Raw genomic sequence first — 16,922 nt, 5'->3', positions numbered from 1 at the left:
TGCAAACAAACCAGGAAGCAGATCAAAAGCTTCCAGTGCTGGATCGCATCAAAAAGCAGAAGTTTAGATGAGGAAACAAAACTATTAGGGCCAGAAATGGAGGAGTTTGTGAATGAAGAAACAGATCAAATAACATACACACTTGATCAAAATCTTAAGACCAGTTGAAAAGTTGCTAGAATTTACATTTTGCGCATTTGGATCTTAATAAGGTTTTAAGAAGAGCTACAATATGCAAAAGCAAGAAGGATGAGTGTGGCAAAAAGCACTTTGAAAAAGTAATTTATTGAAAACAACAAGAAACTAAAACAGACTGTTAATCAGCTGATCAAAAGTTTAAGACCATCGCTCAAAAAATTACAAAAACTCTCCAAACCAGCACAAAAGTTTTTCTCAGTAGGACTCAGTAATGAGTAGCTCCACTCTTCTTGTTTATCACTTCAAAAATTGTTTGCTCGGGGGAACATGCGGGATGGTCCCAAAGAGTGATGTCATTCTCCCTGAAGAATTCCTTCATCAAGGCAGAATTGTGACCTGCAACGTTGTTCAGTTGAAAAAGCAGCTGTTAACACGCAGACCAGGGCCCTCAGTCATGAAGGAGGCCCGCTCCAACATCTGCATGTAACCAGCTGTCATTTGGCCACCCTGCACCACCTGAAGCTCCAGTGTTCACTGAATGAAAAAGCCCCAGATCATGATGGACCCCCTCTACTGCTCCAGCTGATTTCACTGATTGGTGAGGTAATCAGTGAAATTATCTGGTGGAGTTTTTGGTTGGAAAGAGAACCTGCAACCTCTCTGTCCTCCAGGGTAGGAGTTGGAGAACCCTTGTCTAAAGCGACTTGAAACACTGAGCAGTTTGGGGTACGATGCTTTCCTCAAGGGCACCTCGACTGTGCTCAGGAAATTGTGCTAACACCTCTCCAGCTATCAGCCCAATTCCCAGTCTGAGTCCCTGCTGGGACTTGAACTAGCAATCCTCCAGATACAAAGCTAAGTTCCTATGGACTGAGCTACTGCCACATTAAAAAAAGTAGCAGATCATTACAAAGTAATTGAAAACTCATTACATTATTACCTGGGGTTGTTGTTACCAGGATGCAACCTCTGGGCTAAAAGTAAGACAGTTGTGAGAGTACTTAAGTGCTCCTGTTTGTTGAGTATATGCTTGAGGCTAGAAGTCACATACACACCAAGCCAGAAAAGGGCGCTATCACAGCAGGTTAACCTATTTATAGCCTGGTTCAAAAAACTTCTCCTGTCTGAATTACTAATTTCACTATCAACAAACACTGTACATGGGATAAATTCTTTTCTTACTTGGCAGTTTAAAAGTTATCATGATCATGAGTTTCCCCAATCAACCGCACAGCTTGGCTCACATGACTGACGGTCTTCCTATAGCTGTTAGTGTAGACTCGAAGCCCACCATACTTACAATATGGCTGCTTCAGCTGATCTGCTTCAAAAATCTGTTTCAGAAACGGCAGGGAGACTGCGTTCATTTTTTTTACAGTCAATATTCAATGATCTAGCTATCACTGCTATAGTAACAGCTGCAGCTAATATTAGCTACTCCGATGTCAGATCAGGGTGAAAAGCAAAAACAGACTTCACTACAATGAACTGCATTCCATGAATGATCAGACAGATAAACTGCATTCAGGAGCTGCATTAGTTACATAAGCTATGATATGCTAACGTTAAAGTATTCCGATGGTTTTTACATAATGTTACAATGTGGCGCTACAGGTCCTACAGTGAGGTATGATCATATTAATGTTTTTTCTCTATAGGACCTTGTAGCTTCTTTAAAAAAGGATGAATGTAAATCTATCTACAGATACAACTGAAAAACTTGACTTACCTTCAGTTGAAGCTTTTTTATTCTTCACATCTGTAGATGATTCGGCTAATGCTCTTGATATACAGCAACATTAACATTTCTACATTCACGCACTGACTGCTGTCTAAAGTGGCATGCTAATTATTACCATGAGGCTAAAAGCAAACATTTCACCATACAGTCAATACCTGCTTTTTAACCTGCATGTCAGCTGCTTATTACATGACAGGGGTCATGATTACTCTTTTCTCTCCTCTCATTACATGTGTAATTTGTTAATGCTCGTGCTAAGCTAATGAGCATGTTTGACAAAGGTTCGTTGCGTCGGCGGCACTTCAGTGGTGGTAATTGGTTACGCTTCAGTGACAACTGTTAGGGTCTAAAAGGTGAGCAACTGAAAGTACACCGACAATAAAAGGCAAGATTTTTCAGTTCATTTATTTTCTATCACTTTATGTACAAGGATAAATTGTTGAGGATGAAACTTTCAGCTGCGGTGAATTCAAACCCGGCTTCAAAAATAAATCCTTCCAGAAAAAAAGTGAAGCAAACCTTGTTCCTTGAGGGAGTTTTTCAGGTTGTGTGAAAACTGATTGAAAAGAAAACACTGCAATAAAACACACCAAAAAAAAAAAACTTCTCCGTGATAAAGCGGTAATCCCCACAAGCCTGGGAATATTTTGTGTGAATTCAGAACAAATCCCAATCTCAGGCTTCAGTGCTGTTTTGGAGAGGAGAAATGTATTTTCCAAACAAAAAGAAAAAAAAAGTTTGCAAGTGCTGAAGATTTGTCCTTCCATCCCCAACGGAAAGTGTGGGCACACTTTAGCAGGCACTTCAATATGTTCAAAAGATAATCCTCAGGTGTCTGTGGACAGGAAGTCAAAACATAACATTCTACCTTGCGCTTGCTCTTTTCTCCGTGCTACCTGATCAAAGGCACGTGAAAGTCCGGGTTATCGAAGAGGAGTGGCCTTTTGGGTGGGGACTGATCCCTGTCTGCCTTGTGTAGGAGTTTAAACAGTCCTGTCCCGATATTCATAGGGATCCCCATGATGATACACTCAGACACACCTGTGACGGGAAGACAGAAAATGTTAAGACTGAACCACATCAAGGAGCAGAGATTGGTTTATGACTGAGATGAAGCATCTTTTTACCGCAGACGGAGTCTTTTTGACCAAAGTACGCTGCATCAAAGAGATGATCAGCTGTTTTCTCGAAAGATGCCAGCATGAGCACGCTCTCTTTCATTTTGGCCAGACCGAACCGTGTGATGCCGAGGATCTCACCCTAAAGTGACAAACACATGCAAACAAGTGAGTGAAAGAACTCTGTGAAAGTATCTTTGGTTTTACACTGTATAAAATGATGGATGGGGTGACAGCTGCGTAAAAGTGAAACCAAAACATTTAAAGCACCTCTGGCTGATTTAGGTTTAGTTGAATTTAGCTCATTCACACACCATCACAAATACATATATATCACCATTATACATATAAATGTACATATGTGCGGTATATATATTTTCCTGAGTGGCTGAATGTGTGGAGACCCCGAGGAAGCTATCAAAAGCTTTTAACAGGGAGACCAGTCTCCCACAATAAAGTGACAACAAACAAGATACAACAACAAAGTAACAAGCATATCAAACACATAGCAGACCCTGAATATTTTGTCTATTTTTATTTAAATTTAGATTATCAGTTGTTTTATGGGAATGGGAGACAATATAGTTTGTTTTGCTGATATTTGAAGATTGCAGGATCAGTCATTTAAAAAATATCTGAATACATTTTAAACATGTCTCCATCTTAATTTATCCCAACACTGATGTGATCGTACTGAACTGTTATAAAAAGGGACATAATGCTTTGAGGTTGGATTCAAGCTAACACAAGAGCTGATACTGCTGTAGTGTGTGAATGAAACCGTATTGAAGCAGCTGCACTGACACTGCAGCAATGTTTTGGGTTTTGGCTTCATCTTAGCACATTGGTTGTAGGGGGTGCGTCATCCATCTTTTCTAAGGTCATACCTTGTAGGACATGAGATCCGCCAGCAGCATGACATGACGCCGGTCTATGCTCATCCCGTGGTTCACCATAGTGTACTGGATCTCGTTGATGATGGTGGATCTCGCAGCCTCGATACCCAGAGTCCTTTCAACCTGAAAACACCCAGAGAAGCTGAGGTAATAAAAAAATCCACCACAAAAAGTCAAGGTTGACCTCTCAGGCACTGAAAGTCTCATTTATTCTCATTTTACAAACTGAACCAACAGTTCCTTCTGGTCATTCTCATTCACATTCAAGGTGTGCTCCCAAACACGGAGCCCACATTTTGAAAAGCTGTTTTGATCTCCTTCACTGAAAAGTAAACACTTTCAATGCACCTTTCAAATGTATCCAGCAATTTCTGATATTAGAGCGAGACTGGAAGCTGCTGCCAAAGGTTTATGAAACATTTTTACAGGCTTAGTTTCGGAGAGAAGGAGCTGTTTCCAAAGCGAAAACTGCGACTGATGCTTTGGACCTGCTGTGAAATTGTAATTTTAGCGTTTTACCCGACAGAGTAACGGGAGAAAAACACCAGTAAGCATATAAAAAACAGTAAGTCAGAGCTTAGAAATATGAAAGTGACAGCTGGAAGTAAAGTACAGTGTGTGGTAGGGATGCTTGTTGAGACGATGAGCGCATTGGCAGCCTGAATAGAGCAGACATTCTGAGTCTTTATCCAAGTTGGCTACATTAAAGGAGACAAATTCAAACTTTTTTTCTGCTTTTTGCACTTTCATTTTAATTAGGGCAACCGCTGTGGATTTTAATTTTATTTTGCTGCAATATTCTTTTCCTGCAACTGAGAAACTGAAGGTGGTAACGTGTCTGCAGACTCTTACAAACACATGATCAGTGAAAGAAAAAAGTGGAGCCAAGGCGCAATATTACTTCTTCTAAAAATACATCGAAAGGTTGAGAGGAATCTTCTTGATTAAATTACTCTAACATATTACTCACTGGTGGAACATTCTAGATTAAATCTTCCAATCTAGTGCTAGTGTCATTTCAAATTTGATTAATGCAGCAGATGTTCCATCATAACAAGGACACCTGAAGGGCTCTAGTCAGATCCACGGCTGTGCTGTCTTCGAATGTTTTTAATACCAATACCTCGTATGTGTTGTTTGAAGTGGTCCTGCTTCCATTCACTCCATGCGTTGCCATGACAGCTCGCATGTTGTCCCCCTCCACCAGGAGCTTGTATTTGTTCTTTCCGCTCTGTTCGTCGATGTGAATGACGGCCCGGGCCACCTCTGGAATCCCCTGAACCACCACCTTAAGAGAAAAGAGAAGCTCAGTGTGTGTGTGACAGATGAAGCTTGGTGAAGCAGGTGAACTCCTTAGAGCTGCACTGGTCGATACTTTCAAAAACAAGAGCGTCTGTTAGAAGCACAAAGCGCGGGAGGCGTTCTTTGTAGTGATGAACCAACAGGGATTAATGAAAGTTTAATTATCTCGTCTTTACACTTTTAACAGCCAATACCCTTCATCATGACTTTAAATCAATACTTCATTATCTCCCTTTCCACATGCAGCAGTTTCCTTGTTTTCAGAAAAAAAAGAAGACTTTGAAAAAGCTGCGGCTCCAGGAACAGAACTTTTGTAAGAAAAAGAAGGATGAAAGTCTTGATTCAACATAAAAGATTCAATTTACATAAAATTAAAGAGGGGGTATTGTGCTTTTTTCAGGTTTTATACTATCCTGGTATCTCTGTTGTAGCTTCTCATGATCTACCATAAAAAAAAAAAACATTTTCTCCTACCAGTGTTTTAGAAAACTCATTTATTAGCATCTGACTAGAACACTCTGTTTGAGTTACTGTCTCTTTAAGGTTTCTTACACTAAAAACATCCTTCCCTCTGATTGGACAGCCCACTGGAGAAGGGCAGAAGACCCATGAGCAGACTAGAGGTAGACCGATATATCGGCCGGCCGATATATCGGGCCGATATTTGGACATTTGTCTCTATCGGCCATTGGCCGTATTTTCTTTTAAAAAGCCGATTTTTGATCTGTTGTATAAAATGACACAATTTTTGATCAGGCACAAAAAAAAGATGAGCACCTCAAACTTGTGGAACCACTTGGAAACATTACATACTTTTGTTCAAATTATATTAATAAGTTTAAATTTATTTTTTGACATTTTGAGAAGAGTGTGAATGTTTACTACTGCTTGTTACATTGTGTGTTTACTCAGACAAAATATTTCATTGTTTTGAAAGCTGAATAAATGTTCACAGGACTAGACACGACTTGTTGTTATAGATTTCTTTTAGTTGCTCAGAAATTGCTGCGTTTCACAAAAATGTGATAAATATATATTTATTTAACAATCGGCCTGAATATCAAATTGGAAAAATCGGCTATGCATATCTGCATCGGCTGCCCAAATTTGGAAAGCATCGGCATCGGCCCCCAAAAAACCCATATCGGTCGACCTCTAGAGCAGACCTTGGTGTTTGAGCCCCCTGCCCCTTCCACTGTGTTATAAACTAGTCAGGTGATCCTTTTGTGATGACCTCATCAATTCTAACAAGATCTCATAGAGATCCCATCAAGACCTTGTTTTCTTTTTTTTTTTCTTTTAGCAGATTCAGGGATTTTTACAACCCCTAAATGAAGAGGTTTAAAAATCTGCACACCTTTAGTACAAACATCCAGCATTCTTCTCATATTTGAAATTTAAAGAGGGGCATTATACCCCCTCTTTAAACTCAAAAAACAATTAAAAATCTAAGAGGACTAGATGTTAGAGACTGTTTTTAGTAGAATAGTGATAATATTCTTGAAGCCACAGTCACTCTGTGAGTGGTGAGAAATCAGCAGCGTCTTTCAGATCATATCATGTTAAATCACATTAGCCTTTCAAAATAAAGGCACTGTATTCACTGAATTTTAGAGCAGGATTAGCAGTCACTGTTTTGAGTTGGTGATGTTTAATTTCTGAATGACAACAGAACTGCTGTCAGACCGTACTGACTTGCTATTATTGAACATCAGGTGTCTTAAACTGATGATTTTGTGTCACCATTTGTCAGAAACCGTCTGAGATGTTTGGAAAAAATAGTTTGGGTTTTCCAAATGACATGAATAAATCAGAAAGATAAACTGAAGAGTTGCTACAAAATATTTTGACATGGTTTGCTCTTCAATTCAAACTCACCCATTAATCCCGCCTTGAAGGTTGTCAGTACTGTTGGCCTTCGGGCTTTGCTTTTGAGTACTTCCTTGGACACTAAAACCTGTCCATTTAAATCGAAGGGCAACCTGATTTCAGTCTTGACCAAAGGGTCAAACCAAACATGTCCCTGAAAATTTGTTTTATACAGACAAATCAAGATGGAGAGAGTGTTGCCACTGCACGACCTCAGAACTGTTGCCTTGCTCTTATGTTGGTCTATTACAATGAATTGCTTGTGTGGACTTCAAAAATTTACCTTCCGGGAAAACCAAGTTTTATTTCTTTGGACTGATAGAAAAAACAATTCTACTCTCAACTCCATGTCCTTAACTTTTGTATGAAGGCTCAAAGTGAACCTGCTGACTTACAGTCCCTCTGAGATTTTCTTTTTTGTGTTTTAAAAATACAGACATCATATAACAGACTCATTTAAAGACAGAACATGGAGAAGAACAGGACATGCACGTTGTCTTTTTTTTTAACATCAGACCTTTGGAAGCTCCTCTTTCAGTGACTGCAGAACGTAGTACATGGAGCTCTTGCTGTTCTCCCGCGGAGACACACACACCACCGCCTCGCCGTGCACAGCGATGTCTCCTGGTTTTACACGGAGTTTAGACATGCAGATAGAGTAACGCACTGTCTCTGCATTCACCTGGAACGAAATCAAAAGCAAAGCTGACAGTTGCTTATCTCATCACAATACAATGATGTTAACAGATGAATTAAGGGCCTGTTTCCACCAACCACATTTATTTTTGCAAGTTTTCTGTACAAAACAAAGCAATTTCTGTGACTAACGCCACTGCTAATGTTACAATGAGATCTCTATTAATTGTTTTAACATTAGTTTTTTCTCTGTCCAAAAAAATGTGAAAATGAAACATACTATGGAAAATAATACAGTCTTCACAGTCACAACTAAAGGTCAAAACTAAGTATTACATATATGGGCAATAATATATGAATAGTTATAATGATAATACATATTATATATCATATCATTATATTATCTGTATTATCTGTGTGTGTGTGTGTGTATGTATGTATGTATGTATGTATGTATGTATGTATGTATGTGTATATACATGTGTATATATATATATATATATATATATATATATATATATATATATATATATATATATATATATATATATATATAAAAGAAGCTTCATATATAGAAACATATATACAAAGAAATCAAGTATTAAAGGGAGCATAGGTGTATATTTTTATACCAGCAACTATATGTTAGACATAGAAATATGTAAAAAGAAAAACTAAAAGTGTTTCCTATAGGGGTGATATGTGTATGAAAAAAAGTACGTTACCAATTTAAGTAATACATACATATTGGTTGTATTGTGTGTATATCTGTATACAAATAGCTTTATGAGTGGAGAAATTAAGCTATACATACAGGGATAACAATAAGTGTGCACTTTTGTTTACAAGCAGCTTATTTAATGTATTTTCTCTTTGTTACGAGGAGCATTCATTTATTCTGGAATAAGTTACTAAAATGGGGAAAAATTAAACAAGTCTTTACTTCTTTCTACTACTTTTTTGAACTAATGTAGACTTACAGCACATACAGGATATGGTTGACAGTTTGCCTGATTTGTTTTTGTTTTTAGTGGATACATGTTGTAAATGAGGACTACTTCTGTATTTTCAATCCTTTTTTTTTTCTTGCATGTTTGAAACTAAGTTTCCAATTCAATTAAAATGGAGCAGAAGTTCTGCAGGACAATTTTTGCAACATGGTAGTAGAACAAATCAAAGAGGAGTGCTGCCAGCACACAAAATGTCTGTAATAGACACTGACTTTAAAGTCCATTTCGAAATGTAATTGGTTTTTAAATTACAGCTCATTATCGAAGGAAAGTTTGTCAATAAATTTACATCCAAACTTCTGTTAGCTGCGGCACACTGAGTAAGAATTTTGAAGGTATATGTTTACTACTTTTGATTTTACCCATAAAACAGTTTGTTTTTCTCCTGAGCCAAAAGTTTGACATGTTGACATTTCTGAAGTAAAACTCCACTTTGTAAACAATAATGGCTGTATTACTAAAGAAAGAAGCAAGAAGGTTGTTACAGTGAAAGTAAACATAGACATGATGATAAAAGGCTCATTTTAAGTCTCGGCCATGGAAGTGGTAAGGTAATGGAATAGAAATATAGTTTTTCACACCATCAGCATAAAAAAATAAAATACAGTAAATAACAACAATAACAAAAAAGAGCTATTACCTCCAGCCGCAGCAGCCTTATTCTTTCCAGGGACAACTTCACCAAGATGAAACAGTCATCAGGTAAAAAGACTTCCTCAATGTACTCGGAAATCTATCGAGGACACAGGATAAGAGTTTGAAAGAGTTTCCAATTTCAACTTCTCTCACAGTGCCACTTATGGAGCTACTGCTGTCAACTGAAAAAAAAAAAAAACATCTGCATGTGAGCAGATTGAAATACCTCTCCAAGTAGAGTTTTCTCAATCCGTCCCTTCACCAGCCTTGCAAAGTCAGCGTCGTCCTCCACATCCAAATGAGCGGTGATAATAGGGGTGCTGAGTGGTGAGGAGAGGGATTTAACAGATTATTCACAACACATTTAATGTTCATTCACTCATAAAAACGCTCATTTTATCACCCAGCAGAGTCCTTCTTAACCAAACATGCTAATGCGTTGTCTAAGCTAGGAATAAAAGAATTAAAGAAGGCTTTAGTTTAAGCGGTTCAGGCATTGGAAAGCTGAAAAACTCTATAAAAAGACACAGCAGGGATGTTAGAGATTGCTTGTAATCAGCTGGAGAAGCACTAACATTAGTTGATGAAAAAGGCCTGAGGACCTTCAAAAAGGACCAGCATCTTTTTTCCCTCCTCTGCTGTAAGGACAGATGTACAAAAAAAAGGCTGAAGCGACTGTGGTTACGTAACCCCACCTGATATTCTTGGAGGCATTGATGATCTCTTTGATACGAGGGACCCCCAGCGTGATATTCATGGAGGCTACACCAGCAAAGTGGAAAGTTTTCAGGGTCATCTGAGTGCCGGGCTCTCCAATACTCTGGGCACAAAGAGCTCCAACGGCTGAGCCTGGCTCCATCTGCGCTCTGCGAGATAGACACATGACGACAATTTCAGCCTCCATTCAACCAAAGAATTACCTAAGCATGCAGTTAGATGAGGCTATTTTTTTTCTTTTATCCACGAGAAGACTCTGTTTTCTATGCTGACACAATCCAATTGCGATTCAGATTATGTTTTGGCACAAAGGAAAGGAAGAAAAGCTCAGACACTCGTTGAAACGAGTGTCAGGTTTGAAAACCAGAAGTAATATAAGGAAAAATACAACAGTTTTGTTCAGTTTTATGTCTGGTACTTATTTTCTGTTTTCTCTCATTTAACCATTTCTTATTTATGTTTCCTGATTAATATCATATGATTTTACTCACTTTAAACTATGATTACAATGCCTCTTGAGCCTCATTTAAGTAACAAGTTGCTGCTAATTTGTCTTCATCTTTTTGCTTCTTTACAAGTTATCAGGGTTGAATCAGTCCGTTTCTCTTTATACCTTCACTTATTTTTTCAAGAAGTTTAAATTGAATGGATAAGAAAGTTTTATTGTGCATTTATTCATTACTTTGAGGAGTTGCCAACCTTGTAGCTCCAGCTTTTAACAGGGAATAGAACTGATACCAATAAATCACTTTCTGTATTAGGGGTGGAACGGTTCACAAAATCCATGGTTCCGATCTGATCCGGGTTTTGGGGTTGGTGTATATTGTTTTTGTTTTTACACAGTCCAGAATACCATGTAAACCAATGCTAACTTTTTTTTTTTACCTTTTATGTCATATATAGCCATTAGGGCTGGGGGTAACAATTATTTCCAGAACGATTGATCGGTCGATTATTTTATCGATTAGTTGACTAATCTAACGAGTAATTAGTTAGACGATTAGTCTAATGATTATTTCTCTGTTGTTCAATTATTTCAAAACTATAATGTATCCCAAATAAATGCCAGAACGATCATAACAGAGTTAATTAAACAACACTGTTTTGCACAGCAAAATGCAAAATATAGAATAAAATTATAAAAAATAAAAAGGCCAGTCTGTTTACTCTTACAGTCCGATAGGGCTGCAACTAACAATTATTTTTAAAGTCGACTAATCTGTCGATTATTTTTTCGATTAGTCGATTAATCACGGTTATTTTGTGTTTCAACCTAATTTGGCCTTTAGAATGTGCAGACCTTTATAATTCAACCTGTGTGTTGCATTTTCACTGCATTTAGTCAGAGTTAGGTTCTCACCTCTGATTGGTCAGCCCTGTGTCATCTTTGTTTGTTTGTTAATCTTTATTTCATTCATGATGACATAAAAAAAATACAAGTAGCCTACTATACAAAAAAATTAAATGAATCTCAAAATGAATGAAGCAGGAAACAGGGAAATGAAGTTGTTGTACACAGTTTTGGACAGACCGCTTATTGGTGACTTTGGGCTTGTTTTCTAATGTTTATTTGCTTATTGGGGCTTGCTTTGCTCTCTGTATGATCCCGCCTGACTCTTTCCCAGCTCTCCATGACAACGCGTTTAGTTTCATTTCTCTACATGCGCTATTTCGGTCATGCCCACTTCCGCCCCTTCTCCTCCCCACTGAGTGTTACGGGTGTAGTGTGAGCTTGAGAGTGAGAGCTCCATCGGATAGATGTCCTCTCTTTTCAAAAGTTAGAGGAGTTTTGACACTAGTTTGTGGCTCAGATCCTGAAAAACTGTCTGTAACAGAGAGTGAAGGAGATTCTCTAAATCACGTTATCAGACGCTAAACTCCAGGAGCTGTCAGGCTGTCCAAGCCGGAGATGCAGAGCCTCCGTCAGAGCACAGTGCTCTCTGGAAGTGGAGATTTTTCCTCATCAATATTCTTCGCGTATGAACTAAGTGATCTTTTCCCATAAAAGTATCCAATAACACAGAACCTCATGCTGTGAACTGAAGTTACAAATGAGTATTACCCTCTGGTATTCGATTTCACTATGTGACGACAATAAAAACAATAATACAACGCGTCGACTATTAAAATTTGCGTCTATGCATTTTTATTGTCGATAAAAATCGTAGTTGATTATGTCGACTAATCATTGCAGCCCCCAATGTTAACTGTTTTTTTTTCATCTTGTGTGCCATGTATAATCATGTAAAACCTGACTGGATGAGGCAGTTTGAAACATCATTAAAGCTGGGTGGCACATTGCTAGTGTCAACATGCCAACTCCTCACCTAGGAAAGTTGCTATTGGCTGTCCCAGAAGTCGCTAAAAGTCACTAAATGATGTAGGTTGTTGATTTTTTTACAATGTCAAAATATCAACTCTCCTTTATCCAGGCTTAGGACCTGTAAAAGTGAGCCACAGGAGAAACCCACTTGAGCATTTCATTTTCATGCAGTTTCCTGCTGCCTGTGAGTGTTTTGGATAGGGGAGGGGCCCATGGCCGCACCTGCTGCTTGTTTAGGAGAGTGAGATCAAACCACGCTTTTAGGTCAGAGTCTCCAAACTCTTGAGCAGTTGCTAGATTTGTCATTAGTCGCTCTCTCTCAAAAAAATAAAAATTCACTGAAGGTGTCCGGCAATATCAATATCACTTTCTTACCGCTCACACCCACAGCAGAACGATACAAAGCCCTGGGCACATCCTCTAACTCAGTGAATTTCTGATCTCTGGATGAGCTTTTTAACCTCCTGGGGCCAAATGTTCAAAGAATTTAATCCAGATCAAAATGATTAAGATTCGTAAATCCCATATCTTGCTATCCAGGACCAGGTAATCTGTCTCAGTTTTATACCAGTTTTTCCAAGCAACATTGGACTGGATAACTCTGATCTGGATACACAGTTTTCAGGATTACCAGATCTGGATTACCAGTGCTCTAAATGGGACAGCATATCATAGCATGGGCAACCAGCTCTGTAAAGAACAAGAGATTGAGGAGCCAACATGGGGCTATTGTAGCTGTTTTTTGATTGAGAATAAAACAAAAAGAAAAATAACATAGACATCCACTTAAATTTCTGATTTCTTTTATAACCCTTTATCTGAGCCACATCAAATGAATAACTAATACACATAAAAAATACAAAGTGGATATTAAAAAAAAAACATCTGAAATGTTAACAAAAAAAAGAAAGAGGGGCTAAATGTAGCTAGCAAGCTAGCAAAATTTAAAAAAATGTTCATGATTTTTCATCTGTGAAGGAGAGTCCAGCATTTTAAGCTCTGCTTTTAGAAGTTGGATCTGAAGATTTCCTCTGGTTTGCTGCAGTTTCCTCAACTTGATTTGTTCCTCTGCCAGGTGTATCTGTGCTTCTGCTCTTTTAGTTTCTCTTTGTTTTTACTTTACTGTACTGAAAGGCTTCATTGGTAGCCTAAGTTAACTTTATCTACTTTATCACTTTAACGATTAAACAAGTCAAGTGCAAAATACAAATGGAAGTATCAACACTAAATTCTACAAATGTTATATTATTTGACCAATTTAGTGCTTTACTATATTTTCTTCCTTGAAATCCACCTTGAAATCCTCCCCCTGTTGGGATCAGGATAATCCTGTCTTTTTGGATCAGAGTGATCAAAATCCTAAAAGTTCTGGACAATACAAACTAAAGGTTTGGATTGGATTACATGATCTAATCTGATTTTGAAATCCATCCTTTCTCTTTTGAACAACCCATTTTCAGAATCCTTTGATTACCTTTGAACAACTTGCCCCAGGTGCTTAAAAGAGCCAAGTTTCTCTGTAAGGATGCTACTCACCCTCTTAATCCTGAATATGAACTGCTTCCTTCTGGTGTCCGTCTCACCATCCCCCAGCTACCAAACACAGATTTAAGCACTCCTTTATTCCTCTTTCCATTCAGGCCTTTCATTCCACAGGGAGGAGGCGACTTCAGTGCCTCAACTGCTGCTGTTTGCATTTGTACCTCTAGCTGTTCATCATTATTTATTATACTGCTATTGCTATTTATACTTACACCATCATTTTTTTGTCATTTATATTCACACCTGGACCTTTTATTATTACCCATCACAGGCTTTACTTCTGTAGCCTTATTGCTCACATCCTGTATGTTTTTATCATCTATGTCTTGTGTTGTTCAAATGCGTTAAGGAATGAGTGTCTGCTGCAAAATCAAGTTGCCAAATAATCATTTTCTTTTTTTGTTTTTTTTTGACTTTGTCATGATTTTCTAAGGCCTGTGCAAAGCATTTTGATTTGCCTATTTGCTGAAAATGGGCTGCATAAATTACCTCATCTCGCCTTCGCTGTACTCTCTCATTACCATTAGTGGCACTCCGGTCTGGGAGTCTGACACAGTTTACTGCTCCACATCTTTCCCTCTCAAAAATCACCTCTCATGCAGCTACATGCACACAATCACCTCGAGATTCATGGATGTGTAATCATCCAAAATGACATATCCTGTTTTAGTCTTGGGCCTGTCAAATAGAGCTAAAGTATTCATCATCTCTGTTGTTTCAGCCTAATGTAAATGAGTTTTTCTTTTACAGCTTCCTTCAGAAACTGTTCTCTGTCCCAGTCTTGTCAGGACAACTCTGTGCTGCGTGCTTGTACATAAGAAAACCACTGTTTGAGTTGAGCGCTGAAGTTCTACCGAGAAATATGGCGTGCACAAGTTTGACATCTGTCAAAAAAAAAAGGAAATGGTAGAACAAAAAAGTGTTGGTCAATCTGAAGAGATTTCATTTCTTGACTGCACACAGGCTTAAGGATTAATTTTAGATACCAATTCCTGTTTTCTCAGACTTTGGAGGAAATTGATGCGAAGCCTGTTGGAAACGATGTAACAGCTTCTGATGAAGTTGACATTTGTGGGTCAGAGTGAACCTCAACAACAGGGATGACATTTGGTACAGACAGTAATGTCAGGAACTTTGGTGAAGTTTAAATGAAGTTTTAAGGCAAGACATAACTTTAACTGTGGCTTCAACAACAGATATCAGTCAGAAAATGTTGGGAAAAACAGCACGCAAGCTAAGCTGGGGTCCTCTGCAGATGGGGCCAGTTCTGGCATGATATTTAGCCCAGGGGCTCCGACCCGTGCACACAACTAAATTTAAGTAAATACTCTGTCAAGACCTCCAGCTCACACTGGGATGGTTTACAGCCAAGAGTGAAGCAGCCAGGATGAAGATCAGCAACTTTAAGTGTGAGGCCATGGTTCTCAGCACAGAAGGAGTGGACTGCTGTTTTCAGGGCGAGAGGGAGTCTTTGCCCCAAGTGGAGGAGTTTAAGGAGTCTTTTTTCATAAGCGAGGGCAAAAAGAAGCGAGAGAGAGACTTAGCTATGGTCTGAGCTGTGGGCAGTGACCGATAGAATAAAATCATGAAAACAAATGGCTGAACAAGCCTTCTCTGCAGGGTGTCTGGGCTCAGCTTTAAGCCCTGTTTACACAACATTTCATCTAAAAACGCTAAAACTGTTCAAAAATCTGCGTTTACACAGAAACCATGTGTAGTAACCATGCCAGGCCTGCAGGTGGTGCTATAACTGTCTTGTCAAGGAGCAGCTTTTGGGTGATTTCAATCAAAGTACAGTTGAGCTGATCATCTGGTGTATTGGTGAATACTAAGGACGTGGTCACACTGGCCATCCAAACCGTGCCGTGCTTAAGCACTATTGCCTCCCTGCAGAGCTGTTCCCCAGCTGGAGAGTATGTCCAGCAGTCACACTACCTCTATATGAACCATCACACACATGCATGGCCCACCTATGTCATCGTTCAGCATCTGTTTACATGAAGCGCAATCTCATCTGAGTCAGCACAATGAGACACAGAGAGCACTGCTGCAACTTTAGAGACTTTTGGACTTACAGTAAGTCGTTTTCGTCTGTCACAGCCCTCTAACATGCCCGCTTTGTTTAAAATGATTGTGGAGAGATGCGCTCGCGGCGATCATTTGTTATGAATCACACGCGCTGTCCGTGTGCTTGGGCTTGTGCTGAAGCCCACCTCTTCGAAGCGTGCCAAAGCCCGGAAGGTAATCGTGCTTGAGCACGGTATGGTTGCAGTCACACTGGCCATTTCAGACGTGCTTTAGAGCTATTGCGTGCTTAGGCACGGCACGGTTGGCCAGTGTGGCTGCGTCCTAAGTTCAGAAGTGGAGCAACAGATGCTCCACAGTCGGCAGATTGAGCAGCACAAGCACAACACAGTAGTTCATGACGATCGTAACAGCGGTACTGTTGTCCTGTTGTTTGCACTTGCATGAAGCAGAGTAGGACGTCATCATTTCCACTGAAAACGCCGACTTACTGTTTACATGGCAACAGTGTCAGCAGCGTTTCAGAAAAATCCCACTCTGGAGGCCGTTTTCAAAAGTGTGTGTTTTAGGTCGGCTGAAACGTTGTTTCCGTGTAAACACCAGGCTGAAACGCAACAAAACTTTTGCATTCCAGCCTAAAACCGTTCTCCTATAAACGGCCCCTTAGAGATAGGGTTTCAAGCTCAGGCATCAGGGAGAGGCTAAATGCTGCATTGAGAGGAGCCAGATGAGGTGGTTCGAGCATCTTGTGAGGATGCCTCCTGGAAGCCTCTCTGGTGAGATGTTTGGGGCCTGCCCATCTGAGAGGAGACCCAGGGGTAGACCTAGAGTCCCCAGAGTTTTCTTTGGTTACTCAGACTCAAACTTGGCTTGAAGACTGAGTCCAGCCAAGTCCAGTCCTCTTCACCTGAATCAAGTCCAGGTCAAGCTCTCAGCACCTCAGCCCAAGTACTGGAAAAGTCTTAAGAG

General features: G+C 39.3%; 1 protein-coding gene across 2 annotated transcripts in view; it reads right to left on the bottom strand.

Annotated features, from left to right (window-relative positions):
- Nucleotides 1–1,934: 1,934 nt before the first annotated feature.
- The window catches only part of polr3a (polymerase (RNA) III (DNA directed) polypeptide A), a 307,538-nt gene continuing 292,550 nt past the window's right edge, over nt 1,935–16,922 (bottom strand). For both annotated transcript variants that reach the window (XM_074662697.1, XM_074662698.1), the window contains 8 exons: nt 10,042–10,212; nt 9,573–9,666; nt 9,351–9,443; nt 7,582–7,746; nt 5,017–5,181; nt 3,885–4,016; nt 3,007–3,139; nt 1,935–2,920 (listed from right to left, as the gene is read on the bottom strand). In XM_074662697.1, coding sequence (XP_074518798.1) covers nt 2,772–2,920; nt 3,007–3,139; nt 3,885–4,016; nt 5,017–5,181; nt 7,582–7,746; nt 9,351–9,443; nt 9,573–9,666; nt 10,042–10,212 — 1,102 coding nt within the window. In that variant the 3' untranslated portion in view covers nt 1,935–2,771. The remainder of the gene's footprint in view (nt 2,921–3,006; nt 3,140–3,884; nt 4,017–5,016; nt 5,182–7,581; nt 7,747–9,350; nt 9,444–9,572; nt 9,667–10,041; nt 10,213–16,922) is intronic.

The sequence above is a fragment of the Halichoeres trimaculatus genome, unplaced genomic scaffold, assembly GCF_033239565.1.
Source record: "Halichoeres trimaculatus isolate MK-OKI-2021-1 unplaced genomic scaffold, fHalTri1.1 fHalTri1_scaffold_23, whole genome shotgun sequence".
Classification (NCBI taxonomy): domain Eukaryota; kingdom Metazoa; phylum Chordata; class Actinopteri; order Labriformes; family Labridae; genus Halichoeres; species Halichoeres trimaculatus.
Note: the sequence above shows the minus strand (reverse complement) of the source record. Positions and strands in the feature narration are given on the sequence as shown.